At 40.4% G+C, this 27,883-nt stretch overlaps 2 protein-coding genes across 4 annotated transcripts in view; one reads left to right on the forward strand and one right to left on the reverse strand.

Annotated features, from left to right (window-relative positions):
* Window positions 1-24,745, forward strand: part of PITRM1 (pitrilysin metallopeptidase 1) — a 29,795-nt gene extending 5,050 nt beyond the window's left edge. The window contains exons 8-27 of the mRNA XM_086467466.1: window positions 197-323; window positions 1,118-1,206; window positions 1,781-1,909; window positions 3,683-3,796; window positions 4,241-4,337; window positions 9,499-9,633; window positions 11,511-11,649; window positions 12,766-12,882; window positions 14,006-14,138; window positions 14,842-14,962; window positions 15,774-15,850; window positions 16,146-16,311; window positions 16,436-16,536; window positions 17,491-17,611; window positions 18,395-18,466; window positions 19,802-19,914; window positions 20,419-20,544; window positions 21,753-21,898; window positions 23,575-23,677; window positions 24,271-24,745. Coding sequence (XP_086323592.1) covers window positions 197-323; window positions 1,118-1,206; window positions 1,781-1,909; window positions 3,683-3,796; window positions 4,241-4,337; window positions 9,499-9,633; window positions 11,511-11,649; window positions 12,766-12,882; window positions 14,006-14,138; window positions 14,842-14,962; window positions 15,774-15,850; window positions 16,146-16,311; window positions 16,436-16,536; window positions 17,491-17,611; window positions 18,395-18,466; window positions 19,802-19,914; window positions 20,419-20,544; window positions 21,753-21,898; window positions 23,575-23,677; window positions 24,271-24,364 — 2,320 coding nt within the window. The 3' untranslated portion in view covers window positions 24,365-24,745. The remainder of the gene's footprint in view (window positions 1-196; window positions 324-1,117; window positions 1,207-1,780; window positions 1,910-3,682; window positions 3,797-4,240; window positions 4,338-9,498; window positions 9,634-11,510; window positions 11,650-12,765; window positions 12,883-14,005; window positions 14,139-14,841; window positions 14,963-15,773; window positions 15,851-16,145; window positions 16,312-16,435; window positions 16,537-17,490; window positions 17,612-18,394; window positions 18,467-19,801; window positions 19,915-20,418; window positions 20,545-21,752; window positions 21,899-23,574; window positions 23,678-24,270) is intronic.
* Window positions 24,746-25,358: 613 nt separating this feature from the next.
* Window positions 25,359-27,883, reverse strand: part of PFKP (phosphofructokinase, platelet) — a 45,600-nt gene continuing 43,075 nt past the window's right edge. For all 3 annotated transcript variants that reach the window (XM_086466932.1, XM_086466934.1, XM_086466931.1), the window contains 3 exons: window positions 27,234-27,333; window positions 26,471-26,576; window positions 25,359-25,894 (listed from right to left, as the gene is read on the reverse strand). In XM_086466932.1, the coding sequence (XP_086323058.1) occupies window positions 25,741-25,894; window positions 26,471-26,576; window positions 27,234-27,333 (360 nt within the window). In that variant the 3' untranslated portion in view covers window positions 25,359-25,740. The remainder of the gene's footprint in view (window positions 25,895-26,470; window positions 26,577-27,233; window positions 27,334-27,883) is intronic.

The raw sequence follows: 27,883 nt of genomic DNA on the forward strand, positions 1-27,883 counted from the left end.
TTACCAGGAGATCTGTGAGCTTTAAGTATTTGGCAAGCTGGTGGATCTTTAACTTAGGGGCCTTACAAAGCATATTCCATTGGAGATGTAACTGAATCACTGGAAAACACATGAAATTCAGAATATAATAAAAGCTGTTACTGTAAATTTCATGTAAAGTCTGATGCTTAATCTGAATCTTTCATTTGGAATGCAGATTTTTCACTTATGGTAATTTTCCAATGGAGCAACATTTGAAACAAATACATGAGGAAGCATTGATAAAATTTGAAAGACTTGAATCAAATACTGACATCCCCAAACAGAAACTCTGGGAAAAGCCTGTAAGTAAAAAAAAAATTTAAATAGAAAACAAAATTAAACAAACAAAAAGAAACAGTGCACATTCAGTTGTGGAATTGCAGAAGCTGAATATAACAGGTTAATATTGTATCGTTGTTTCTTCTGTACCAATTTTGTGGTCAATCTGTCAGTCTGATTAATTCACTTATGGAACACTTAGTCGAGCCTGCTGGAGTTACTTTTTTGTTTAGAAGCGTGTTTGTGTGTAAATGAGCTAAAGTATTTTTATTTTTGGTTACAACGAGGGAAAAGCTACGTTTACTTTTGAGTTTTAGTAACATAATGGTTGCGTGCAGTTGTTTATTTTTCTTATTTTCAATTTTCAAGTCCCTCAACATTTGAGGCACCAAAGCATTTATTAATGGAAAGCATTTAGTGCCACTGATAGAAATATTGATACTTAGCATCAGGAAATATGCCCTCTAATGGTACCTAAACTTCCAGACATTGGTGTCAAAAATAATTTTTCCATGCTCTCCCTCCCCCTTTTCCTCCCTGGCTTGTCCAGAAGTGTAAGCATTTCTTTGAAACCAAGGTCAGAGTGTTAATTATGGACAGATTTGCTTGGTCCTCTCCTCTAGTCTCTACTTGTAAAATTTGAGATACCACTTATATTTTTCAAGATACCCTGTGTTTGTGTATTTACTCGTGAATATTGAACTTGTGAGTATTTGTAAAATTATTTGAAATCTTTAGAAGGAAGATGCTATGAAGATGCAAGCAGTTATTTTTTATTTGTAACTTCTGCATCAAATGTATTTATTATGCTTCACAGAGAGAACACAGTGTAACGTGTGGCTTAGACTCATTTGCTGCCAATCCTTCCAAGCAGACAACCGTCAGCGTCAGCTACTTGTTGACAGAGTAAGTGTATCAAAATGAAATTCCGAATCAAAGGCTCATTTTAGAACTTTAAGCAAGATGCAGGCATATTTCATGTCCCCCAATCCCTCTTCATAAATGTCATCTTTAAGGTGAACAAGGCCCTGGGAAAGCTAGACAAATCCTGCTGTAGTAAATGAAAGTTGTAATTGCTAAGCAGAATTTTTCCTGACTTTTTCTTTAGCAGATAGACATGAGGAAAGTCAGCCATTATCGTACAGAACTGTTCAGTGGATTAAGCTTTTGGGAACACTGGTTCCTGTCTTTCAATTTCCTGCCATGTGCAAGCTTTTCTGTATGACCCTACTGCTAACTTTATGTACCCTTGCAGCCTAATTTAACTTGCTTTACTGCTAGTTACACCAGGTGAAAGATGCAGAACTCTCTTGGCTCCATAAGGTTTGGTGCAGTGCTCGTAGCCGATAATTATTTCTCCCTTGCTCCCTCTACATTGTTTCGTAGAAGTAATTCTTCTGAAATGAACTCAGTGATGCTGGGTGTCACATATTTGTAAGCTTTATGGGTTTTAAGAACTATTCTATTAATTTTTCTTCAGTATTACAGACACTTTTGAAACGTTCACACTGAGCCTGTTGTCTTCACTGTTGGTTGATGGGCCGAATTCTCCTTTTTACAAAGCCTTAATTGAGTCTGGTGTTGGTACAGACTTTTCTCCTGATGTTGGGTAAGTGTTGCAATTTATTTTTCATCACTATAAGCAATATTAGAAAAGTTACAAATCACTGTTAAGTTGGGAGAAGTCATCTCTCATACTGGCAATTTATGCCAGAATAATCTTATTTTAATATTAAAATTTTGTAAGAGTTTCTACTCATGAACTATAAAGCATTCTCAAGTGTAATTTTTGGCTCTTCAAAATAATTTGATAGAAAATATGTTCGTTTAAACAGAGTTGTACTGTTCAAAGCTTGTGAACAAGAGAAATGGGTAGATGAAATCATGGTATACCTTCAGTGCCCTAATTTACTTGGGGTTTTCATCTTGGCCATTTAGTATTACCCCAAAGAGTTTGCTAGCTCTTCTCTGTACTGTGTTACCTTTTGCTTCTTTGCTTTAATTCTGTGATTTCGTAGTAGGTAGGTTTGGGACAAATGTGCCTTCATGCAATTAGGTGCCATTAACTTGCCATTGCCTCAGTACAAAGGGGTATTTCTGTCAACACTTGTTCAAACTGTAGCTCTTGCATCCAGTCTTCTGAGCTCGCTTTGCGCTTCAGACTAAGGGTGGGTGGATTGTCTTCACCTACAGGTTCAGCTGCTCATCATAGTTTTGCCTTTTATTGTCAGCTGAAAGAACGAAGCGCTTTTGGGGCATGATTCATCTGACTGATTTTTAGACTTGAGGATGACAAAAATCATGTCTTTGTCTCCACTAACTGTCTCAGATGTTTGAGTGGGAAACCTTATACACTCATCTGTGATTTTAATGTCTTATCTTGAATTGTCTCTACGTGAAGTCATGGGCTTCCTGCAAGTCCTGTGTCATGCATGCCAGCGCCATGCAGACATTTTAATGTTGCAGAGCATGGCAGTAGAAATTCATCTTTAGACACTGAAGTAGTGATTCAGTTGTATGTTTTGTCAGCTGAGCCTTTTCTGGGTTGACTATATTGATATGGTGTTGAACTGTATAGTGAGATAGCTTTAATTTGCCTTAGTGACTGTGCTGATTAATCAATCTAGAAGACTTAAGTTTGAGTCCAGCAATCAGTATTCCAGAATCCAGCACCTGAGCCTGCTATTGAATTCCTTCTGTGGTTTTTAGACATGGAATAGTGAATGTTTAAGAGTTGATGAGCACCTATTGCTTTTTGTTTGTTGGCTTTGGTTAGAACTGCTAGGTGTTCTGTATTTTGACAAGTGTCAATTATTCTCTGTAAGGATGAGTTCTTATGATTAACCCTGCCTGACAGTTTGGACAAAATTATCTTCTTTTTTTAAGCTGCTAGTGGAAATAATTGCAACAAACATGGAATGCTTCACCTTCACCATATACTTTACAAATACTGCTTTAAAAGTACAAACTGAAAAGTGCCATTCTACTTACTCACCTGCTTAAGTAGAATATATGTGTTTGGTGTTACAGGCAGCTGAAATTTTCACCTTAAAAAAAGAGACTTTACCTGAAAGTACTTACAGATGCATGGGAAGATAACTGAAAAGACCAGTTTTTCTTCTGTAACTGTGTTTCTTTCTCTAATATCATATGCCGTATGTTTTCTTAACAGTGGCCACTACTACTGAAATTGAACAAAAAAATGCTTTTAAGTTCCATTTCTTGCCTCTTTGGTAATTATTTTTCTTTCTATCTAGCTCTTAAAGTCCTCTGTGTGTGTATGTGGAAATGGTGGGTGGTTTTCCCTTTCTTCTGCCTTTGCTGGCAGGTTTAATGCTTAAGTTCTAGTACTTGTCACTGAGTTGAGTATGTTTTATTCTAGGTTTAATGGCACAACAAGGGAAGCTTATTTCAGTGTGGGTCTACAGGGTATTGCTGAAAGAGACATTGATACAGTGAAACAGATAATTGCTAGAACAGTTGATGAAGTTATTGTGTGAGTAATGCTAAATTTTTGAGAATACTGTTAGTTCTTTCATACAGTCTTTCACAATTAGATATTATAAATCTCTCTATTATTACATTATTAATAATACAGCCTATATATATAAATAATAACATGCCTTAAAAATTTAGTTATATTAAAATGAATGCACCAAAGAAGCAGTAATATTGCTCAATACTCTTTAAACTTGTATCTGCTACTTCCTCTATTATAGCATATTCATCAGCATAACCTTCAGGAGTTTAATGATATGAGTGCAGTTTCACTAAATGACACAGCATGATAAGATTATTTCATACCAATTTCAATTCAGTGTGGAAGACATTATTTTGTAATGTTTCCTTTATTGATGTTATAATTCATTTTCATAACTTCACTTAAAGTGATTAGTGTATCACGAGTATGATTTCCTTCTCTCATCACCCCTTCCCAAAGGAAAGGATTTGAGGAAGATAGGATTGAAGCTCTACTTCACAAAATTGAAATCCAGCTGAAGCATCAGTCTACGAGTTTTGGACTTGCCCTGACATCTGTAAGTCTATATGTGTGTCCATGTGTGGTGGTTTTTTTTAGGAATGCATAAGAAATCTACTGTCTTTGTCTTTATGAAATACGGGGTCATTTTTTAGGCTCTGGATATGTAAAACTTTTCACCTAAGGGCTTTTTCTTTTTCATCTCACATACATCATTCTTTCTTCCTTTCAGTAGCCTTCAAACTGTTGCTGGACTCCGTGCTGTCTGACTTAATCAGGCAGTGAGCCTGTTGTCTTTGCCTGTTAATAGTAGCTTTGATTGCAGTAGTACTGGTTACCTCTGTAGGAGAGGCACGCCATACTGTCTCTTAGAACTGTGTTTTGGCTAGAAGCCTGTGTATTTTAAAAAATAATATAGAAGGACTAAATTTTTCTATGGAGTTTAGGGTTGTACTGCTGTAATTTAATTTCAGGATTCACAAGTGAAAATGTACACTAATTCAATTCTTGGCCTGAGATTTTGATAGCAAAGCTGTAGCAGAATTTTGATACAAAGCTGTTGCAGAAAACATATTCCACAGCAGAATGTGGTGTCTTTGAGAAGTCTGCGAGTCATTGTAAATTTGGGAACAAGTTAGCTGCAGTATTTGCATCAGTTTGGAATTCAGGGCCTCCTGCTGCTGCTTGTTTGCCAGTGTCCTCTGCTTTTTCTGCTCTGCAGCAACTTCAGTTGCTTAGCAGCTCTTTTGCTTTCTGTCTCTCAAGCGTTGTATCTTCTTCAGCGTGAACAGGAGTTCATTTGGCATATGAAGTTCAATAAAGAAGCAGAGCCCTGGATTAACATGAGACTTGTAAATGGGAGAGCACAACCAAGAGCTGTTTCAGATCAGATTTCTGTACAGTGAAACAGACGAATTGTGGATGTTTAATTGCCTGTCATATTTCATAGTAGGATCTGGTAAAATATGCCTGACTTTGATAGCCAGTACTTTCTAGTGTGTATTCAGATTGTGTGAGTAATTCATTCTGTGAAATATTTACACATATACTTTATCTTTTAACATTTTTAAGTGTTGAAGTTGATTCAGCTGTTAGGACTTCATTCTAGAACAGAAAGCTCTTAAACAATTCTTGCTTTTAAAGATGGATAATGCAGCATTTGATGTTAATACTGCCCTAGAGGAGGGTTATATTTCAGTTCATTTCCCTTAAGTCATATTTTAGAAGTTGACCTTGAAAAGGATTGGAAGGGACCTTTAAAGATCAGCTAGTTTCAACCCTCTGCCATGGCCAGGGACACCTTCCACTAGACCAGGTTGCTCAAAGCCACATCCAGCCTGGCCTTGAACACTGCCAGGGAGGGGGCAGCCACAGCTGCTCTGGGCAACTGTTGCAGTGTTTCCACCACCCTCATCCTAAAGAGTTTCTTCCTATTATCTAATCTAAATCTACCCTCTTTCAGTTTAAAACTGTTGCCCCTTTTCGTGTCAGTGCAGGCTGTGGTAAAAAGTCTCTGTCTTTCTTCTAAGACCCCTTCATATATGAAAGGCCACAATAAGGTCTCCCTGAAGCCTTCTTCAGGCTGAACAACCCCAATAGTCTCGGCCTTTCTTCATAGGAGAGGTGTTCCATCCCTCTGCTTGTTTTTGTGGCCCTCCTCTGGGTCTGCTCTAATGGGTCAATGTCAGTCTTGTACTGTGGGCTCTAGAGCTGGATGCAGTACTCCAGGTGGGGCCTCATGCGAATATAGAGCGAGAATTGCCTCTCTCAGCATTCTGACCACGCTTCTTTTTATGCATCCCAGGATATGATTAGCTTTCAGGGCTGTAAGCTCACATTGCAGCCTCATATCCAATTTTTCACGTACCAATATCCCCAGTCCCGTCTCTGCAAGGCTGCTTTCAAATTGTTCATCACCCAACTTGTGCTGATTGCTGGTTGTTGCCCCAGCCTACGTGCAGGACCTTGCTCTTGGCCCTTTTGAACTTCGTGGGTCTACTCCTTAATCCTGTCATGGTCCCTCTGGATGGCGTCCCTTCCCTCAAGCATGTCAACTGCACTGCTCAGCTTGGTGTCCTCTGAAAACTTGCCGAGCATGCACTTAATGCCACTGTTTATGTAATTAATAAAGGTATTGAACAGTATTGGTCCCAATACGGACCCCTGCGGGACAGACACCACTTGTTACTGATCTCCATTTGGATGTTGAGCCATTGAATGCAACTGTTTGCACGCGGCCAGCCAGCCAGTTCCTTGTCCATCAAATAGTCCATCCACCAAACCCCAGTCTCTCCAATTTAGCAACAAGGATGTTGTGTGGGACTGTATCAGAGGTCTTGCAGAAGTCAAGATAGATGACATCAGTTTCTCTTCCCTTATCCATCAGTGAAGTCACTCCATTGTAGAATGCCACCAGATTAGTCAGGCACGATTTGCCTTTTGTGAAGCCATGTTGGCTATCGCAGGTGACTGCCTGTGTAATTTTAAATGTCGTGTGGTAAGGATTCTCTTCCATGCTGTATTCCAGTGCTGTGCTTTACGAGTAGAAGGACTTTCCTCTGTGTGATGCCTTTAGTTAAAACACAGTATGATAGGTGAACTGTTGGATGAAGAGTGGGGCTCAAAGAGTAAATGGGGTAACACCTGGCTGGTGGCTGGTCACTAGTGGTGTTCCCCAGGCTCACTTTTTGGGCCAGTCTCTTCAATGTTTTTATCAGTGACCTGGACACAGGAGTTGAATGCACATCAAGTATGTTTGCTGACAGTACTAAATTAAGATGAGTTGTTAATTCCTTTGAAGGTAAAGAGGCCTTACAGAGAGATCTCGATAGCTTGAAGTGCTGGGCAATCACAAACTGTTAAATTTAACAAGGACAAATGTGGATTCTGCACGTGGGGTGGTGTAATCCTGGATGTACCCATAGACTGGGGGATGAGGCTGGAGCACAGTCCTGCAGAAAGGACCTGGAAACATTCAAGGTCAGGTTGGACGGGGCTCTAAGCAATGTGATCTAGTTGAAGCTGGCCTTGCTCATTGCAGGGGAGTTGGACTAGGTGGCCTTTAATGGTCCCTTCCAACCCAAGCTACTCTACGATTCTATGATTAAAGGGGTCTGGGTGTTTTTGTTGGTGGTAAGTTCAATATGAGTCACATAAAGCCAAAAAGGGCCAACCATATCCTGGGGTGCATTAAGGACAGCATAGCTAGCTCGTCGAAAGAAGTGATTGTCCCACTACTGTAATCACTGGTGTGGCCTCACCTCCAGTGCTGTGTGCAGTTTTGGACTCCACCATATAAGGATATAAAAATATTAGAACATATCCAAAGGAGGGCAACAAACATGCTGAAAGGACTAGAGGTCACAAATTAAGAGGAGCTGCTGAGGATACTAGTTTTTTTCAGCTTAGAAAAGGGGAGACTGGGGGGTGGCCTCGTTGCTGTCTACAACTCCCTCATGATGGGGAGCAGAGCAGGAGGTATGGCTCCCTTCCCTGTGGTGTCCAGTAACAGGACAAGAGGAAATAGCTTCAAGCTATATCAGGGAAGTACAGGTTGGATATTAGGAAAAAGTTCTTCACAGAGAGGGTGGTCAAGCACTGAACAAGCTCCCCAAGTATACTGGTTTTGGCTGGGATAGAGTTAAATCTCTTCCTGGTAGCTAGTATGGTGCTGTTTTGGATTTGGGATAGAAACGATGTTGATAACTCAGGGATGTTTTCATTACTGCTGAGCAGTGCTTACACAAAGCCAAGGCCTTCTCTGCTTCTCACGCTGCCCTGCCAGTGAGTGGGCTGGGGGTGGACAAGGAGTTGGGAGGGGCCGCAGGCAGGACAGCTGACCCCACCAGCTGGCCAAAGGGGTATACCACACTATATGATGTCAGGCTCAGCAATAAAAGCTGGGGGAAGAAGAAGGAAGGAGGTGGACATTGAGTGGTGCCGTTTGTCTTCCTAAGTCGCTGTTACCCATGATGGGGCCCTGCTTTCCTGGAGATGGCTGAACACCTGCCTGCCGAGGGGAAGTGGTGAATGAATTCCATGTTTAGCTTTGCTTGTGTGCAGCTTTTGCCTTGCCTATTAGACTGTCTTTATCTCAACCCACAAGTTTTCTCACTTTTATCCTTCTGATTCTCCTGCATCCTGCTGTGGGGGAAGTGAGCGAGCGGCTGGGTGGGGTTGGGCCATGGCCCCAAGTCTGTCAGTCTTCAAGAAGCATTTGGACAATGCTCTTAGATGGTTAAACTTCTAGGTTGCTTACTGAGAACCAGCACTGAGTTGTTATAATGACCCACGGAAGCCTCAAATAAGGAGTTACTACTTTTATTTCAAGAGAATTAACTCAAGCATATTCTAAAGGAATACTGTTCTTTAAAACAGATTAGGGAACTTCCACAGAATAGATGATAATAGCTGTTACTGAAAAAGTCTGGAAGGCTTGTGATACCTGCTTGTAATTAAAGAAGTGAGAAAAGAGAACGTGGTTTTGACCGTTCCGATGCGTTTATTTTGTGCATGCTTTTAAGGGCTTTTTCTTTCATACGTCTTGGGATTTTTTTGCTTTGTTTCATTTTTTCCCATTCACACAGAGTAGAAACAGAGAAGGTTTTGATATCTTGCCCTGTGGTGTATTTGAAGAACTTTCAATAGCAACTTGAGCAAACCTAATAGTCTCAAACTAGAGAATAACACTAGAATAAAAATCCTTCCAAAAGAAATATCCTGGGGATGTTTTTAGTTATTTAGTATCTTCTTTCTCCAAAGCCCCATCTATGTTACATGTTTGAGTTACCTTATAAATCATTTAATCTGACTGATACAATAAATGGGTGGACTGTAATATTTGTGTACTACTTTGTCTCTACCACCTGTTTCTTTTTTCCTTCATTCTTGGGCTGAAAAATTAATTTCTTTTAAATGAGTGGGGGGAAAGAATAGATTTCCAGAATACACACCTATGAAAAAAAAAAAAAAAAGGTGGTTTGGTGTGAGTTATGATCAAATTAGAGGAGAGAATGGAGAGAACAGCGGACAGGTGGAATAGTCCTTTAATCTGAACAAAGATCTCAGCTTTTTCTTTCCCCTCCAAATATGTTATGATATATCCATTCTATGTCTGCTATTCAAAAATAAATGATAAGGTGGTTTTGGAACATGGATGCTGCCAGTTATAGAAATGCAGATGTATTGTCCTACTTACCTAATTATTATTTCCCATTCAGTATATAGCCTCCTGCTGGAATCAAGATGGGGATCCAGTGGAGCTTCTGAAGATTGCGGATAAAGTCTCTCGGTTCAGGCAGTGCCTTAAAGAAAATCCCACATTTCTTCAGGAAAAAGTTAAAATGTATTTTAAGGTAGGCATACATAGGAAAAATATCTTCAGTATTAATTTTTAAATCACAGTTTTAAAAATTAAACAGAAGACTAATTTTTTATAACCATGCTGCCTATTTTTAGGTGTAGATGAACAGCAGCACTTTTGAGTAAAGCATGTTAATTTTAAATGGTTGAAGTCAGAACTTCTCAAAATGGGCACATGGGTGTTTCCTAATGAGAAGCTCAGATGTGAACAGAGACTTAACAGACCTAGTTATGTGTTCCTTAGCATTGGCATAGCAAGATGTATCGGTGTGTATCTTTTTTTTTTTTTTTTTTCCAATGAAAGGACTTTGGTTATAAGTAAGATTGTTCTCTTGCTCCTCATGTTCACTCAACTGCTTCCTGAATTTTGCTATCAGTGCAATTGCTTTCTGCTCTTCATGTTTTTAACTCTATATATTGTACTGGAGTACTTGAAGAAATAAAAACAGTAAAGGTATTATAACACTGAATAGTTCTGAAGCCCTGAATTAGCTAATTCCAGAAAGAAAAAATCCAGTGATAGCAGTGCAAAAGTGGGTTTTGGTTTTTGGTTTGGGTTTTTTTTTTTTTTTTTTCTGGTGTTGGTTTTGTTGGTGGGTTTTTGTTTTTGTTTGGTTTTTTTTTACAGTCAAATTGTTCAGGTTGTTTTGAAGGGCAGATCTATTACAAGTAGTTGCCAACGTGATTTAGTAGCGATTAAATGCTAGTTCTTATGTACTCAAAGTCAAGAGACACAGAGACAGTGGCATCAATTGAAATCTGTTTTCCTAAAAGCATTAGTGTCTGTTAAGGTTTTGGCTTTTGAAGGGGAGAAATACAAGTGCAGTATTTTTGAGAGTGTCCTTTACTATGCAGTTCTGCTGAGAGGGCTAAGGAAAAAACATGACTCAGTAGGAAGTAATGAGAATAATTGGATGTTCTTTTATAGAAGATTATGCACTGATGTACATTGTGCCTGAAGATTAATAAAGCAGGGAGGCTAGGACCGAGGGAGAGACTGCCATTCATCCTGTCCACTTTACTATGCCTGGTTGATTTTGCATTTCCCTCTTGAACTCTGTAGTCAATCAGGTTTCCAGAGTCTTTTCGCGTAAGCACAGGGGAGATAAACTCATAAAACAGAATCCGATTACATTGTCCCAAATTATTGGCAGTGTCTGTCAGTGACAGATGTTGCTGTTTGACTCCTACTTTGAAATGGGTAATTTTTGAGGTCACCCTTTATTGACTAGCCTCCCATTATTATATAAAATGGAAGTTGCTTGAGTAATTTTGTTACTAAATTCCACAGTCTGGTATGAACAAAGAGAAATTCAACAGCAGTTGTGACACTTGCATAATGCGTGGAGTTCTCTGGCAGCAAGACTGATGTAAAACATTTCTGAGCAGGATAAGGCATGCACATTTTGCATCATATGGGATCTCTGTGCACTCAAGCTTGGGCAGGTTGAAAGAGGTGTTTAATGAAACCCTTGTGCATTTAACTGGATTCCCCATCTTAGAACATTCTCCAGATAAAACTTGTGGCATGCTGCTCTGTAGCGTTATGTACAGTTGTTTCACGTTGATTTAATTAAGCTAATGAGTACTGTGTGCTGTTGAAGGATTCTGACTCTATACCAGAATTTCACAGCAGGTTGTTCATGCTTGTTCTTGTGGTAAGCTGCCTCTCTTCCCCACACTTGCAGAAGACTGTTCTGTATGAAATGAAGAGTTCAAATTGCCTGTTTGTGATATTTTTGATAATATGCAAGCCAAATAATGCACAAACTATTTTTATCTGCTGATGATGAGGCAATAATCTGAGGCAAAACAGAAGGAAATGACCCTTAAGATTAATAATGCTGTGTTTTGGGATATATTTCTACAGGATAATCCACATAGACTGACTCTGTCAATGAGTCCAGAAGAAGACTACCATGATAAACAAGCAAAAATGGAAGCAGAAAAGCTGGAAAAAAAGGTCAAGGCTCTTTCTGAGGAAGAAAAAACCCAAATCTTTGAAAAAGGTTAATATGGCTTTTTATATTTTTATTTGGGTAACTGCTTAGAAACATAGCCAGTTTTTTAGCAGGTCTTCTGTAGAATATCATAAATTCTGAGGCAGTCTCCAGCATTTGTTCTGAAACGGATGATGTTTTTGTTGGAAGTTGGTGTATATGTGTTATGGGGCTATGCAGTGTCGTGTTCACACTGCAGTGTCTGATTGGTGTATTCCATTAGTTTTAACACTGAAAAATAGAATGATCAATGTCTCCAGCAGGGCAGAAGAAAGGATGTTGTTTTAAAACACTGATCTGCCTATTCTTTCCCTTGTTAATTTGCACTAAGTACAAGATTAATTCCACCATTTACCTTGAAGCTGTTTTATTTTTGAGCATATGAGGTATGCTTCATGTTCCTATAAAACGTATTTTGTAATTTTATTTCTTATCTTTTCTACTTAAAAAGTCAACTATGAAAATAATGTGCCATTTAACTTATTCTGGGCAATAACCTAAACTTGGAAACCCTGGGCAGTCATCTAATTTTGTTAAAACAGTGATCTAATCACAGAAATCCTCCAAAAAAGTGGCATTAATCTTCTGAAGCTTTGGTACTAGGTGGGGGATAGGGGAGCAGAAAATCAGATGAGGCTTTCTACTTACAAAGGTAAATTGGAGAGTACTTGGAGGTGACCAGCTAGAATCTGAAAGGCTGAAATCTGAAATTAAACACAACAGTTTCTCTGCTCTGTCAGTACACTGATGCACTGGAGTAAGAACTGGAGGGAGTGGGTTAGAAAAAAGATTCTTACCTGCAAGGTCTGGGTTGCCTGGGTTGGTGTTCAGAGAGCTGGGTGATAGGGCAGGCTGGCAGATGTCGCTTCTTCAGGGTTTAAACTGTAAACAGGATGTGAAGGGGGGGATTGGAGAGAGAATTTACAAAGATAGAGTGTTCTTTTTGCTGTTGTGATGTGATAATCTGCAGAATTTGTTTCAGTGAAATATTTGAAAGAATTGTTGATAGAATATTTTAAACTTCCAACTCTTGTGTTTTTTCTGATCTGCATCGCCTCAGTAGGTTTGACAGCACTTTCCCTAGAAGCTGAAAATGACAAACTGGTGTTCTGCTCTCCTTACTAGGTTTGGAATTAATTGCTCTTCAAAGCAAACCTCAGGATACCTCTTGTCTCCCAGCTCTGAAAGTGTCTGACATTGAGCCCAAAATCCCGTTCACTGTGCTGGAGACAACGCTCGCAGGTTGGTCTAACCACTGTTTTGTCCTCCAACAGCAGCACTGTTGGAGTGTTGCCGAGCTGCTGGCCCCACTCTTTTTTGCTCTTGGCGAAGCATACGTACTGGCTGTTTGTTGTCCATAGTTAGGGTCCTTTTCCTCTAGTCCACCGCCTCTGTGGTAGACAGTTTGCAGTGGATCTGCAGGTGCTTCTTGCTGTCTCTGAGGGGCGATGTGGGGCTGTTCTCGGCAGAGCCAGCCACCTGCCCTTCCCAGGGGTCTGGTGCGTGCTCCCTGCCGCCTCCTTACTCACCGCCTGCCCTGCCCTGCAGTCGGAGGAGTCTCCAGGTGGCATGCTCCACGGCTCTTGAGCAATCTCCCACTTCCCAAAGACTGATCCAGGGTGCAGCGCTACTGGCAGCTTGTGCAACGAGCCTTCCTCACTGCTCTCCCTCCCTACCCATTTTTCACAGAATATAACATACAGGAGCCGTAGGGAAGAAAAAGATATTGTTGTTCTTTGTAACTTCAGTGCAAGTTTCTCCCTGCTTTGCCAGTGACTACTCCATGGGTTGACAGGAAACAAGAAATTTTAGATCTCCATTTTTTACTGTTCTGTCAAAATCTTGGAGGTAATACTGCTCTGTAGTGTATTTCTATCAGACACTTTCCTGGAAAAATTGCCAGCAAGGATCAAGTACTGTATAATTTTGACGCTAAATTGACCTGGTTTTGTGAAAATTCTAATGTGTATGTTCTAATGCCCTAGCTTAGAGAGAATGTACAGTGCAGGAACCTGCTTTCCTTAACTTTTGGGGCAATGAAAGCAAAAAATAAGGGAGAAAAACTTCTTGACTTGTTCAGAAACAAACTACCATTCCTTTATTTGAATGTTACCTGTAAAACGTGACCTCTATCACCAGAATTCTGTCTTCAAATTGCCCAGGTATCCATTACCTTACCATGGTCTAAACAATACCCCTTCAGTCCAGCACTCTGTGCATTGTGTGAAGTTTAAACAAGAAGTGGCGCTGAACTGTCAACAGAAAATAACTCTTGATGGGAAGATCTTGTAAGAAGTTGTTTTGCTTTATGTGTTTGTGGTAGGAAGCTGTTGGTTATTCTTTGCTTTTATTCTTTTATCCCTAGCTGATGAAATTCCTGTCCAGTACTGTGCTCAGCCAACCAATGGGGTGGTTTATTTCAGAGCTGTTTCCAGCTTGAACACACTTCCCGAGGAGCTCAAACCATATGTGCCACTCTTCTGCAACGTCATTACAAAGTGAGACGTTTACTTTCTTGGAAGCTGAAGCAACAGGCTGTAATACAGCTACTGAAATAATATTGCTTTTAATAATTTCAGCATCTGTTCTTACAGAAGGGAAATGCTGATGAGTTGGTATCCTGCAGAAACAGTGGTCTTCCCTCTTCCCCACAGAGTTGCCAACTCCTGTCCCTTTCTCCATCATTCTCTGCATTGCCTTCTTCCCCAGCGTCAGCACAAGCATTCCCTGAACAGACTGGAAAATTCATATAAAGGCAAAATAGCCTATAGAAATTAGAGTTTTCACTTGGATAGATTTTTGGTCCAATTTCACCATGTGGTCACAGAAACATTGACCTCATCATAGGGGAAAAAGCGGCACAGAGCAGAACAAGTGACCTGGGCTGGGAGGAGTCTATTCTTTTTATTGGTGATGACAGCTTATGTGACGTTATTAATGTCGTTTCGTATGGATGTTGGTAGCAAGCCTGTACATAAAACACACTTTTTAGTACACCATTTTGAGTTAACAGGATACTTTAATTGAAAAGCTTGGTTTTATTAAGGAGTATTTATGAAGTAGTATGTTTGCTTGATAATGCCCCAGGTTGTTTAGTTGCTAAATTAGTATTGACCTGGACAGTCTACTTTGTAAATGCCATATGGATCCAGGTTTTGGCATACACTGAAGATGGAGATAAATCTCTCTCTTTTTTTGCAGGATGGGATGTGGAGCCCTTGATTACAGGGAACAAGCCCAGAAAATAGAACTAAAAACAGGTGGGATGTCTGTCAGCCCACATATCATTCCAGATGATTCACACCTGGATGTGTATGAACAGGTAAATTAATCGTAAACTTCACCATGTTACACTTGCAATAACAGCTCTGTAGTTAAGGGTCAGTCAGGGCTTCTAGGTAGACGGTGAGCTAATGTGCATTGAACGTGTAAAAGGACTCGTGCCTTTTTGTGTGAGATCTGAATTCGACAATTACAGTAACAGTATTTTGTCTTAAGGGGAGTGCTTGATGAAGTTACCCGTTTTAAGGCAGTGCTTCACTAGCATCTGTCACCATATTTTTGAGTGCTGCAAAAAATTTTGGAAGCAGAGGGTAGAGGACAGAATGGTTTAGTGCTGTATGTAGAGATTGCAGTTAGTGTGTGTTTGTCACCGTTAATGTGGTTCAGAAACATGGAATGTTTGCGAGGTCATTGAGATCTTCGTATTGGGCATAACAGCCCTAGCAATATTTCTTAAGAGTTTTTCAGACTTGCTGGGGTGTGCTGCTGGGGTCTGCTCCCCATGGATCCTGGAGCTGAATTAGGGGGACTCCTTTGCAGAAAGGTGCAACCCCAGAACAGTTTTGTTTGTTCTTTATGTGAAAAATAAGTTGTTCTGTTTCTGAACTGCTACTTAACTGTTGAGAAGGAGAAAATGACAGGCTTGCTTTGTGTGAAGAACAGTCACATTTCATGTCTGCTCTGATTGTAGTAGCAGAGCCTGGGTCGAGGTGGTTTTGTGATGTGTAGCGTTAGGTTGGCATGATTGCATCACTTTCATAAAAAGTTATTGTGCATTTCTCAGGCCATTGCTTTGGTTGTCTTGTGTGAAGGGGTTGTTTTTTGTGTTTTGTTTTTATTTTTTCCTTCAGGGTGTGCTCTTTTCATCTCTATGCTTGGATAGAAATCTGCCAGACATGATGCATTTATGGAGTGAAATATTTAACAAGTACAGTACATTTGGTTTCATTTGTTTCTGGTTTTGCATGTGTTCTGGGGTTCTGTTTTTCCCTCTTTCCCCTATCATTCTCTTCTTACAGATCCTATTTTGGGATTTCTTTTTATAACTAGATCTTTGAGTGGCTGTCAGTTTATAGAACTAAGTATTCTATCATTTGCATGACTATATGTTGGGTTAAATGGAGAACAGTTGTTGAACTTGGGATGGTGAATGATTCAGTAGTGTAAATTCCACTGGTGTGCTTTCGTGTGAGACCTGGAGACCTGCTTCTGCTCTTTTGCAGCCCCCGATTTGAGGAGGAAGAACATTTTAGAGTGCTGGTGAAGAAGACTGCCCAGGAGCTCTCAAATGGGATTCCTGATTGTGGGCATTTGTACGCCTCCATTAGAGCCAGCAAAAACCTTACGCCTTCTGGAGAACTGCAAGAAATGTTCAGTGGGATGGATCAGGTGAAAAGATAATGGCATCCTTCAGCGAGGCCCGAGTCCTTGACTTGGGAGTTCCGGTCCTTGTTCTTGCTAATTCCTTCTGTTGGCTTAATCTGTAGTTTTTCTGCCTTCCCTTCCCACACAGGTGAAGTTGATGAAGAGGATAGCAGAAATGTCCGATATTAAACCAATACTGCGCAAACTACCACGCATTAAGAAGTATTTATTAAATAGTGACAACATCAGGTGAGTTCCAGCTAAAAAGAAGGGGATTTTGGTTAAAGAGTGGCCATGGCCTGTGAAGGTGCATTTCTCAGTGCGCTTCATGGACTCCTGGGGTTTTGTGAAACGGGAAGACTGTGGAAAAACCACAAAACTGTTATTAGTTTAAGTTCTTCTTGCTTACAAAGGGTAGCTATGGCTTTTTCTGTTCAATTTTTAACAGGTATGAGAAACTTAGGGCAAATTTCATCTGTAACTGTGGTACCAGAAGTGTATAAATGGCCTGCGGGATACTCAAAATTCTGCCTTTTTTTTTTTTTTTTTTTCCCTCTCCTTAGAGGTGCCCATTAGACAAATACTGTTATGTTGTCTTGTACCAGTAGAATACAGTTCTGGATTTTTTTTTCTCCTAAAAGGAAAATAGTGACATTCTGAAATTTGCTTTATGCGTTAGTTGGAAAAAGTAAGAGGGCACTTTAAGGTGTTTAGTCTCAGACACATTAGTTCCAAAAATAGGTCCATTTGAAGTGACATAAGTGGCAAAGTTTTGTTTTGCAAAGCATGAAATGATGAATGACATTGTGGAGGTACTGTACTGTTCAAAACCATGGTAGGGCTGCCTGTAACGAGAGAATACAGAGGGCATTAGTTTCTTTGTGAGGCATTTATAATTTGCAAAATGGTGTAGTCCTGCCCTGTGCACAGACGTGGTTTGAGAGCTACTGCTGAAGTTTAGATCTGAAGGTGTTTTTGGGCAAGAAGAAAAGCAATTTGACTGTGACTTTTTTTTTTTTTTTTTTGGCACATCAAATGCTGGATTATGGGTATTTTGCTTTTTTCTGTGATAATGATTATCAGTGACTCTAGATCTAACGTTCTGATGATATAATAGAAAATGTTTAGGAACACAAAGTGGTGCAAATTATAAAGGGCTATCCAAACCCACAAAAACATATTTAAAAACTTGATATTTAACAGGTGTTCGGTGAATGCAGCACCTCAACAGATACCAGAAGCAGCTAAAGAAGTAGAGAAATTTATAAAGGGCATAGCTAGAAGTAAAAAAGAGAGAAAACCTGTTCGTCCCCATGTGATTGAGGTAAGAAACTACTTCATTTGTGACTGGTGCCTCAAATACAGTTGACTTGATCTTGTGTAAAGACCGCTGTGCAATCAGGAGATCATTTGAACTCAGATACTATGTCCACACAAAGATGTCTGAAGAAATTTGCAAGAGTCAGCTCTGCGATTAGCTGCTATGTGTTTGGCCACAGAGGCTGTCTTTGCCTCAATAAAATAGACAATATAATCCTGTAGATCAGCTGTCAAGCCCTACCCTGAGGTTACTCTTTTGCGTGGGATGTGGAAAAAGAAATTCTTCCTTTCTCTGTTGCATAAATCTGTAATTTCTTTTTTAGCTGAGCTTTACTTGAAATGTTGTCCAAAGGGAAATAGGGCATGACATGCAGTTCTGCAGTTGCGTAGGAATTGGTTTCTTATCTGGGTGTTCAGGACATGTGGCACAAAATGCGCTTGATTCAGTAGAGTTGACAAAGGATCTGCTCTGTCAATATGCAGATGTGTCTTAATTTCTGACGAGAGTGGAATGAGCTCCCAGTTCCCTACCCATGAGGGAAATGATAGTCTGAAACTTTCTGGGCCTCATTTAATCTCTGCGTGTCTTTCAGTGCCAAATCACTCTTGAAAGGAAATTTATTTGGCATTTGCTTAGAAATTGAAATACAAGGAACTAATCAAGTATGTTTGTGAAGAGGCAGTCTGATGATAGTTTTAAAGACATTTGAGTGGTAGGGGTTGCATTTGTAGTGTTCTTCATCTAAATTGCTAAATCATCTTTTAATGAGGGCTGGGTCTCTTGTAGAAATCTTCAGAAGTCAAACCTGTGGGAAGTGAAATGCTAACTGGTTTGCAGATCACACGGAAACTAGTTAATGTAAGTACACTGTTGGCTAGGGATATTGGTATTACAGGGCTGTTACTGATACTAATGGTCCATCTTAAGCTGTTACAGATTCTTTTACTACTTCGAAGCGCACCACTGAAACATAATGTGCCCTTCAGTTCTACCCTCTGACTGGGTTGTTTCCTTAAACTAGCCATCACACTTCTTGATCCCTCTGTGTCATCCTTTTTGTTATCTTCCCTTTGGTTCTCGCCTGACGATCATTTAGCTAACTCTGTGCCCGTGCATGCAGGCAAATACTCACTTCTGCTGTCTCTTGTGAGTGATGCTTATTTTATTTTTACCCTGGTTTCTTTCAGAACCAGGCTCGTGCAGTGTCACTCCCAGTTAGTCCCTTCCTCTCCTCCCTAAATGATTCTGAATGTGAGTGACACCTGACAGAAGAGCATAAGTGACAATTAAGTAAAAATGAAAACCTGTGTTTGGCTACAGAAGATAAAACCAGCTTAGCATACCCTGCGCTCTCCTTTGAGAAGACGACAGGGAGAGCTCAGCCCACGGTTTTGCTTGCTGACCAGTGATGTATGCACTGCTGTGCTTGGCCCAACCAGCCAGAGTTGTGTGAGGGGCTGGGGAGCGGGTCTCTGAAGTTAAGAAGGGTTTGGGAGTAGCAAAATGAGGCCATAAAAGCTGCTGGAGCTGTGTACAGCTCTGGTCATGCTTAAGGAAGCACGCAAGCCAGGTGAGTGTGTGAAAGAGACAAAGAAGCGAGTGCTGCAGGGGCCTGGAGATGAAGAGGACTGGAAGTTTTGAAGTGGGGTTGTAAGGAAGAATTGAGTTTATTGCAGGGGATGTTTGAGCAGAAGTTCATGTAACTGCTGCTGTTCATAAATAGTTTGCAGTTTTTTGTGGGTTTCAGTTTCTGAATCAGTTTTCAGTATCTAAAATACAGTGGATGGACTGAAATATGATGTAGCGACCATGTACTTATGTGGACATAGAAGTGGAGTGTTACGAACGCTTGATTCAATCAAAGTAAAGCCATGGCAGGGGAAGCATGCCAATCGAAACTCTTTGGTAATCACACCAGATCTGCACACCTGAGAAGCTGGTGTGCAGGGATGGGCAGCTGATGTACAGTGTCCGTGTGCTTTAGTTTCCCAAGGCAGTTCTGCGTACTGGATTGCTGATACGGGCACAAGCGAAATGTCACTGGTTGCAGCATAGGTCAAGTGGGAGCTCTAGGACTTCTCAGTGTGTCTCTGTGTTTGGCAGAATTTCATAGTTCTCAAAGAAGGCAGCATTCTCAAAAGGATAAATGGTCTCATCTCTGCTAATTGTGACAATAATGCGTTTTTCTCTTAGGATCCTACTTTCAAACCATGCCAGATGAAGACCCATTTTGTACTTCCCTTCCCAGTGAACTATGTTGGGGAATGCATTCGAACAGTTCCCTACACAGCTGCAGACTATGCAAGGTGGGAAGCAGAACCAGCAGGGAGCTTCTGTATGTGTCATGTAGCACAAACCAAAACGGAGTGTCGATAGAAAACGCTTTGCAGTGCATTTGTCACAGAATCTTTACGGAGCAACCTTTGCATGGCGAGGTCCAGAAATGCCCGTTTTAGTAAGTGCTGAGACTAACAAGGGGCTACTGTCCCCTAACTTCTGAATAAACAGCCCTGCCTACTTGGATGTGCCTGCTCACAGTCCTTTTGCATGTAACAAAGTGTAGGAGGCTGCTCTCACATTTCATTAAAGTGAAATAAATGGAAATAGTCAAGGAATGTCCCAAGCAGTGCCACTGTTACAATGATGTCACATTATTCAGATATTATTAAGTATTGTTATCATTACTGGTGTAGATTGCAAGAAGCAATACATTGCAAATGGGGATCTTTGTGAACTTCAGAGGAAGTTGAGAGTATTACTGTTGTCCAGTTCATTTAACATCTTTGTGGTTGGTATTTCTCTCATTGCAGCCTTCGAATTCTGGCACGGTTGATGACAGCTAAATTCCTACATAGAGAAATCAGAGAGAAGGGAGGGGCTTATGGTGGAGGTGCTAAACTTAGTCACAATGGCATATTCACTTTCTACTCCTACAGGTAAGAGTAGGTTTGTTCTTCCCTGTTCATGTCTGAGGGGACCACTGCCTGCATCTTATTTTTGACTTAGTTGTAGCTGTCTTTCAAGATTAAGTGCAATAAAAAGAATGAAATAACTAGAAAGTGATTCAGTGCTGCTGCTGATAAGATTAATTGCTTAAGGTGTATATAATAAACCCCTCCTTGCTTTCTCTGGTTTCTGTCCTTAGGAAAGCCTAATTTATCTAACACCCATTGTTGTGCCTCTGTAAAACTGGCTTTCACTTGTTTCTTCCTGGGTTGAGGAGGCCTTGAAAAAGGGAATGCAAGACACTTCTAAATTTGAGACCAGGGAGCAGAATGATGCTGTTCCCTAAGGTCCTGAGTTTGAAAATACGCAGCTTCCTTTGGTGATTGACTGGAATAGTCAGAGATTCAGCAGAAAGCATTGCTGGTGCTGAGCTAGGACAGGTTGCTCCTTTTTTTTTTTTCCCCCTCTTTTTCGCCAGTCCAGAGCAGTTACCTTGCATTGGTCTTACCAAAGTGCTTTTGGATGAAATTTGAACTGGAGGTATTAGAGACGAGTTATAAACCCCACTAAAATTGTCATCTGAGTCCTGGCTTAAATAATTTTCTTAGACCAAAGGCAGCCTAGCACAGTACTTGGTCAGGATTCCTGGCTACAATTCGAGCAGCCTTGCTTTGCTTCACAGAGAATGAAGCTTCAACGTGGTAGGACTTGTCCTGGTTAGAACTTCGGTAGTTGTTAACCTGTTGCACCTGTTCTACAGAGAGCAAAAGCAGGTGTAGCAGGAAAAGCAACTTAAGAGATGATGTGGCATATCATAAATATCACTGTTGTTGATATTAATGGCAGTTATGTTTATTGCAGCAAATTGATAGCACATTGTAAGCAGTGCTGGTTTACCATCTTTTTTTAATACCAGTTCTATGCACACTGTCTGGAACTACTTTTAGGCAACTGAACTTGCTGCACTTGTGTATCTAAAATTCAAAATGTGCCTGGTTTATAATAGTTCTTCCTTCTGAAAAAACAACACCCCACCTCAAACCCTCTTTTTTGTACATAGAAAGGAAGTTTATTATTTGGTTTAATCCCCATCTGTGTTTGTGTGATGCATAACTATGAATGAAATGAGAACAAAGCAATTGCAGTTTTTCATTTTGTAAGACTGAATTAATTATTTTATTTTTTTTTTTCTTCTAAGAGACCCAAATTCATTAGCTACCTTCAAAACATTTGAAAAAGCAGTTGAATGGGCGAAATCTGGAGAATTCACACAGCAAGATATCGACGAAGCTAAGCTGGCAGTATTTGCTGCTGTAGATGCACCAATAGCTCCTTCAGATAAAGGTATATTCTCACCAGCCTCCTAATATATATATTTTTAATTTAAGTTTAAAGGGAAGAAAATCATTTGCTAAACTGTATCGTATGATAAAATTTGTACTTGGCAGATGTAAGACAATTGCGGTTTCAACGAAGCAGTCGGTGCCTGCTGCTCCCTGTCAGAAATACCACAGGCATTCAGTCTCTCTGCTCAGGTGTTTGTATTCGTGCTCCTCCTCGATGTCAGGTGAATAGAGCCAGGGGATAGAGGTAGATTGAAGAAGCAACTTTAGGTTTGGAAAGGGCATTAAATGCAACCGAATAAAAAGACATATTGGTCTTCTGATTCAAAAAAAGCTGAAGCGTTATTTTCCTGACACAAGTCTGCACGTTGAGTGCGAGCGTCACTAGCCCTGTGTGCATACTCTTCTGGAAGAAGCATAAAGGTTTGTCTGCTGCAGTGGAGGGTGTTGTCTTCTTTACATACCTGCATACTTATGATGGCTTGCTAGTATCTTCACACCTTTTCAGCTTTCTCACTCGTTGCTTTGCTTTCCTCGCTTTTCCCTCCCTCCCCCATTCTCAGCTTAATTTCAGTCTCCAAAACTTGCTGAGTTAGTAGTATACATTGCTTTCCTATACATAAAGAAACTAGAAGGTTAAAATTAGCATTATTTTAATATGTACTTGTATTATCACTAACTTATTAAACAAGAAAACTTAAAAAGAAGCTGACTTTCAGCTGATGGTTTTGGTCTGGGCACTTAAAAAGATAATCCATTTTAGGTGCCTATGACTGAAATGCATGTGTATCGCTTGTTGGTATTTGTGAGAGTAATGACTTCCATTCCTTGGTACCTGAACGTTCATCTTAACGGAGCTGTGGGAGATTTAGTGAAACACTGACCAGAAGAACACTGTTCAATAGGCCTGAAGCTGTTGCAGAAATACCTGTCCCTTCGTGCTACTGTTATTTGATCACTGGGCCTTGCGTAAGGACTCGAACAACCACATCTAACTTGGACGTCAGCCCTGCTTTGGGCAGGTTGGACTCACTGACAGACGGCTTCCCAAGGCATTTTTTTTTTCCCCCTATGATTATTTGTATGACAAAAAGCTTTTCTATTACTATTTCGGAGTTCTCTGGTTATTCACAGACCTATAGTATTAATATGAATATGAAAATACTGTAGGTACGTATTCCAACAAAAACATTAAAGTATTTGTATGCAGAGTTCTGTGTGCAGTACAAAAAAGTGATCAAACCTTTGTGTTGCACGTATATGACAACCGATTGCAAATTTTAAGAGTTTGTTGTAAATCAAAATGAAAAATAGAAGCTGTATGAAATGCAGTTTGGCTAAAACATTGTTAGAAAGTACTGAGACTCATTAGAATGATTCATGTTTAGGTTTTCTGGATGACCAGTACGTTTAGAGTTTTGACAAACTAAATCACTTCCCAGAACAGAACACGAATGTTCTTTTTTCCTAAATAGGAAACTCCTACTACCTCAGAAAATTAATTGACCCAGTTCTAACCTTTGATATTTGATTTAGTTAAGATACTATCTGGGACCAACGGCCTAATACTGGTCTCTGTTTCCCCCTTCCAGCACACCTGCCCCTCAGTTGACACTCATTCTTGCACTCAGTTGTAACTGCAGTGCAGTGCGGGGTTTGGTTTTCTTTTTTTCCCAGGAATGGATCGTTTCTTATACGGGATCTCAGATGAAATGAAGCAGTCGCACAGAGAACAACTTTTTGCTGTCAAGAGTGATAACCTGGTTGATGTATCAAGCAAGTAAGTCTGTGCTCAATTTAGGAAAATGTTTACTTGAAAAATAAAACCCTAATTTGAAGAAGAAAACAGTTTGTGAAAGTTGTCACAATAACGTTCTTGGATTTCTTCCCTTGGCCTTTGGTACTAATTTCACTGTTTGCTTTTGTACTCTAGAGAGATGTTAATTACATCCTGTTCATTGCATTTCAGCAGATTAACGCCTTCCACATTCTGAATTTGTGGGAGATTGTTTTACTTCTGGAAGGTCCAGAAACTGGAGAGAGAGTACACTCAGACACCCAGCTCCTGGCTATAGGAGCTGGTTCTTCTAGACTTGTAACATTTGGTGATTCTTTAGACTTCTGAATTCCCGTTTAGACTTAAGAATTCCACTGCTGAAGAATACAAAGGGAGGAGATAAGCCAGTTAGGGCTACGCCGCAGGAGACTGCTGTATATTGTGATGACTGGGGAAAACCACTGCAAACCCCAAAGACGCTTAAACGCAAACAAGGGGTACATACCAACAGCAGATTTGCCTGGGATGGGAACTGGCGTGGCAGAGGTACGGATAACTGAATGCAGCAGCTTCTCATTTGTGTTTTCTTCTTGCAGGTACCTTGCAGCTGGGAAGAGCACTCGTGGTCAAGCTGTACTTGGCCCAGAAAATGCAGATATCACCAAAGATCCCTCATGGGTCAAACGATGAATTGCTGCTGAACATCCCAGCTAATGGAAAACAAGCTAATCTGTGTGACTATAGAATTAGGGTTGGGTTTTTTTAGTAACTTTTAACAGTGCTCTGGTCCAACTGAAATGTTCATTGCTGCTTTTAACAGTGTTAAAAGCTGTCCTTGAAATAACTGTGAAAAACTTTCTAAAACCATACAGTATTTGGGCACAAGGGTTTTATGCTCTGTAAGGCAAAGATAGACATTGATATTTTACTGAAGACTCACTCCTCCAATGGCATATGAATACTATATAAATTAAATATTTTTGTATATGTAAAACTCTAGAGTTTTAAACGGTGTTTGTTTGAAATCATGTCTGCTGTTGGATATATAAAGAACTATGTCTCTCATACTGACAGGTTTCATTCTTTGGTGTGATAATCCCTGCTTCCTTTGCGTAAGCCACCTAGAGGTAGAGGAGCTTTGTGACAGTACGTTCCACCTCGCATCAAGCCAGCTTTGTAGTGGAGTACAGCGCAGTGGGCAAATCACTCGTGAAGCTGTACAGTGCATTTTAAGTTCAAGTTACATTGCCAATTTGGTCATATTTTGATATGACAGGGGCATAGATAAGCTGGCATGAGGAAAACATTTCTGGCTGGGTGTGTCAGCCCAATTTCAAAAATCCGGTTTACCCCTCTTTCATCATTATGGTGTTTTTTAACAGTCTTGAAGAAGCCAAGAGAAAGGAAACATGAATCAAGGACCAGATTACAGCCTTCTGAATCTCAAGTTATTAAAGTTCCCCCCCTCAAATAGTTTTACCATCCCTGTACAAGGAGAAAGGATCCCGAGTTCCAGCCTAATCCTAAAGAAGCAGCACAAACCAGCATGCCCTGCTCTGACTACTCCCTGCCAGGTTAGGGAAGGAAAAGGGCAGTTCTTTTCTCTCCTTCACTGGACTGTACAGAGAATCCTTCATGATGCATTTTTCTCCCAGCTGTTTAAAAGCAGGTGAATAGTCACTCATGATGTTTGCAACAGTATTTTATTTCACTTCAGATACATTAAGCACATCCTGGAACTGGACACAAAGCTAGCCATCTACACTTATTTTTGGGGTGTAAGTACTCTGAAACAAAGTGCAGTAGATGAGTAACTTACAGTGCATAGAACAGTGTTGCACTTACTGTTAAAGGGTAGGAGCAGTAAATGGTGCTTAGCCATTAGATGCTAGGGTTTGTTTCAAACGTAACACAAACACAGGACAAAATCTGTGTGACATCTGAATGTCTTGTTTCACGTAAAGTGCTGGTACAATAATTTAAATGTTACAAAACAAAGCTGTAACGATTCTAAAGCATTGTTACTCACAATGTGCATCTATTACAATAATCTAAAAGTGATGTCTTCAGATGGCTCCGGTTTCTGCTTCCTTTGGGCTGTGCATAGCAACATGCTCCAGCTGGCCTGAATCTGAAACGTCGTAACTAGTCTTGTACTTGGCCAGGATTTTCATCAGTGGTCGCAGCTTCAGCCACCATTGCTCCTTGGGAATCCTGTGTCTGTGCAAGAGGTGTGGTGGGGAAAAGAGACAGCGATGTCATTTACTTAGCGGCTAAGACAAACCACATACGACAATACTAACAGTAGCTCATAAACAGGATCAGCTCAGGACATTTATGGTGGGATGTAAACACTGACCCAAAATGGGGAGAAGTAAGGACAGAACACTGAAGGAATGAGTAGATTTTACTGGCAGATGTTCTTCATAGGTAAGCATAGAACTAAATTTGGCACAAAAAGGCTGCCCTGCTAAACTGTGCCAGAAGTAAAGTAATTCCAGGCATTAGAGCAAAGACGATTATGAGGAGGTTATTTAAAAGAACAGTGGAATCCCAAAATTCATAACGAGAGACTCCCAAGTGTAAAGAGGATATGAAGAGAAAGCACGAAGGGAGTTGTTGGAGAAGACAAAAGTGAACAACCAAAGCGAAGCACTGGCTGAATGTAGGCCAAAGAGAAAAGTGGAGTCAAATGGCTGGCAAGCGCTGTGTCAGCACTGTGGAGAAGTTGTTCCTTTGAAGTGGTGAAAGGAAGCCTGTGCTGAGGTGTTTAACATGTAAGCAGCGTATACGTACACAAAGTCTGTTTCAGTCTTAAGCTCAGCCACGGGTTGGAAAACAAGGTTGCGTCTACGCATTCCCAGCAAACAGACCGAGTCATCGGTATTGGCAAATACTTTTCCTAAAAAGAATGAAATAATTCAGGATCTTTCTTACTCAACACTTGTAAGGGCAAATACCCTTTTTCTGTAATTAAACTGAGTAGGAAGCTTAATTAGCAGTAGCTTAATTCCAGTTACTGAATATTTAATGTAATGATAAAACATCAATTAGTACTTTAATAGGGTTAGGAGATCTTCACTTTTTAATTTAGCTTTGGTGATTAGCAATGAAAATACAGTGTAATTAACCAACAATAAGACTGAATTTTAATGTCCAGTTTAAAATTAGATTTTAGTAAATAGTGCTTTACAAAAATTCCCAAAGAAGACTGATTACCTTCTTCTGTCTCCCATGTAGCCACCATGAAACAAAAAGGAAGAACAGATGTAACTATATAACCATCAATTCCTTCATGCATGAAAAAATTCAATCACACTAGCATTTTTTTAAAAGAAAAGAAAACAGCTTTGTGAATTATTGACCTCGCTTGAAGGGAAATCTTCTTACAGCAGGAAGCACAGCAAGGCACTACTGAATAATAAAAACATAATCAAGAGGGAAAGAAGTATGTTGACTAACAAACTAATATACGTTCGTACGTTTGCACAGTAGAGCAGGCACATAGTGATGGCTAATGAAAGACAGTAACAAGAGATAGCACCCAGTATTTCTGCACCTTTTCGGTAGGTTTCTTTCAGTTTTTTGGAGATCCACTGCATAGCTTTCGCAGATATTTTTGTCCCGAAGTTTCTATCAAATGGCGAAGGTGCACCACCCTGTGTGAGAATTTAAGTGTGGGTGAGTTCAGTTATGGAACCAGTACTCGAGATTTGTTATTTTATCAGTCATCTCTGTTAAGGGCCTGCTCTACCTCTTACTTCCACTTCCCCTACTTAGAAAAACAAACCAACAAACCAAAAACTCCATCCCACAAATCAAGCTGAAACATTCAAAATGTGTCTTAAGCACCTCGAGAATTCCCACTGAATCAGTAATACCTTTCACTTAGATAAACGGAGGGCGGTGTTTTCCCTTTCTTCCACTTGCCCTTCGTGCTGATCACGAAGCACGGCCCAGCTACCGCACTGGCACAGGGCAACCTGCTGTCAGCGCAATACAAACCAGGGAGCTGTTGAAGGAGGGGTCTCGGAGGCGCCCGAGAAACCTAAGTGCCGACTCCGTAATCTCGGGAGTCCGGGGAGCGCAGCTCTACCGCAGCTGGAGCAAGGAAGGCCACAAGGCAGTGTGTGTAATACCACGATGAAAACAACGCGTTAGGATTTCCCGTAGTTCTGGGAACAGAGGTGGTGTTTTGGGTTTTTTTTA

This window comes from Leptosomus discolor, chromosome 6, assembly GCF_034619465.1.
Source record: "Leptosomus discolor isolate bLepDis1 chromosome 6, bLepDis1.hap2, whole genome shotgun sequence".
In the NCBI taxonomy this organism is placed as follows: Eukaryota; Metazoa; Chordata; class Aves; order Leptosomiformes; family Leptosomidae; genus Leptosomus; species Leptosomus discolor.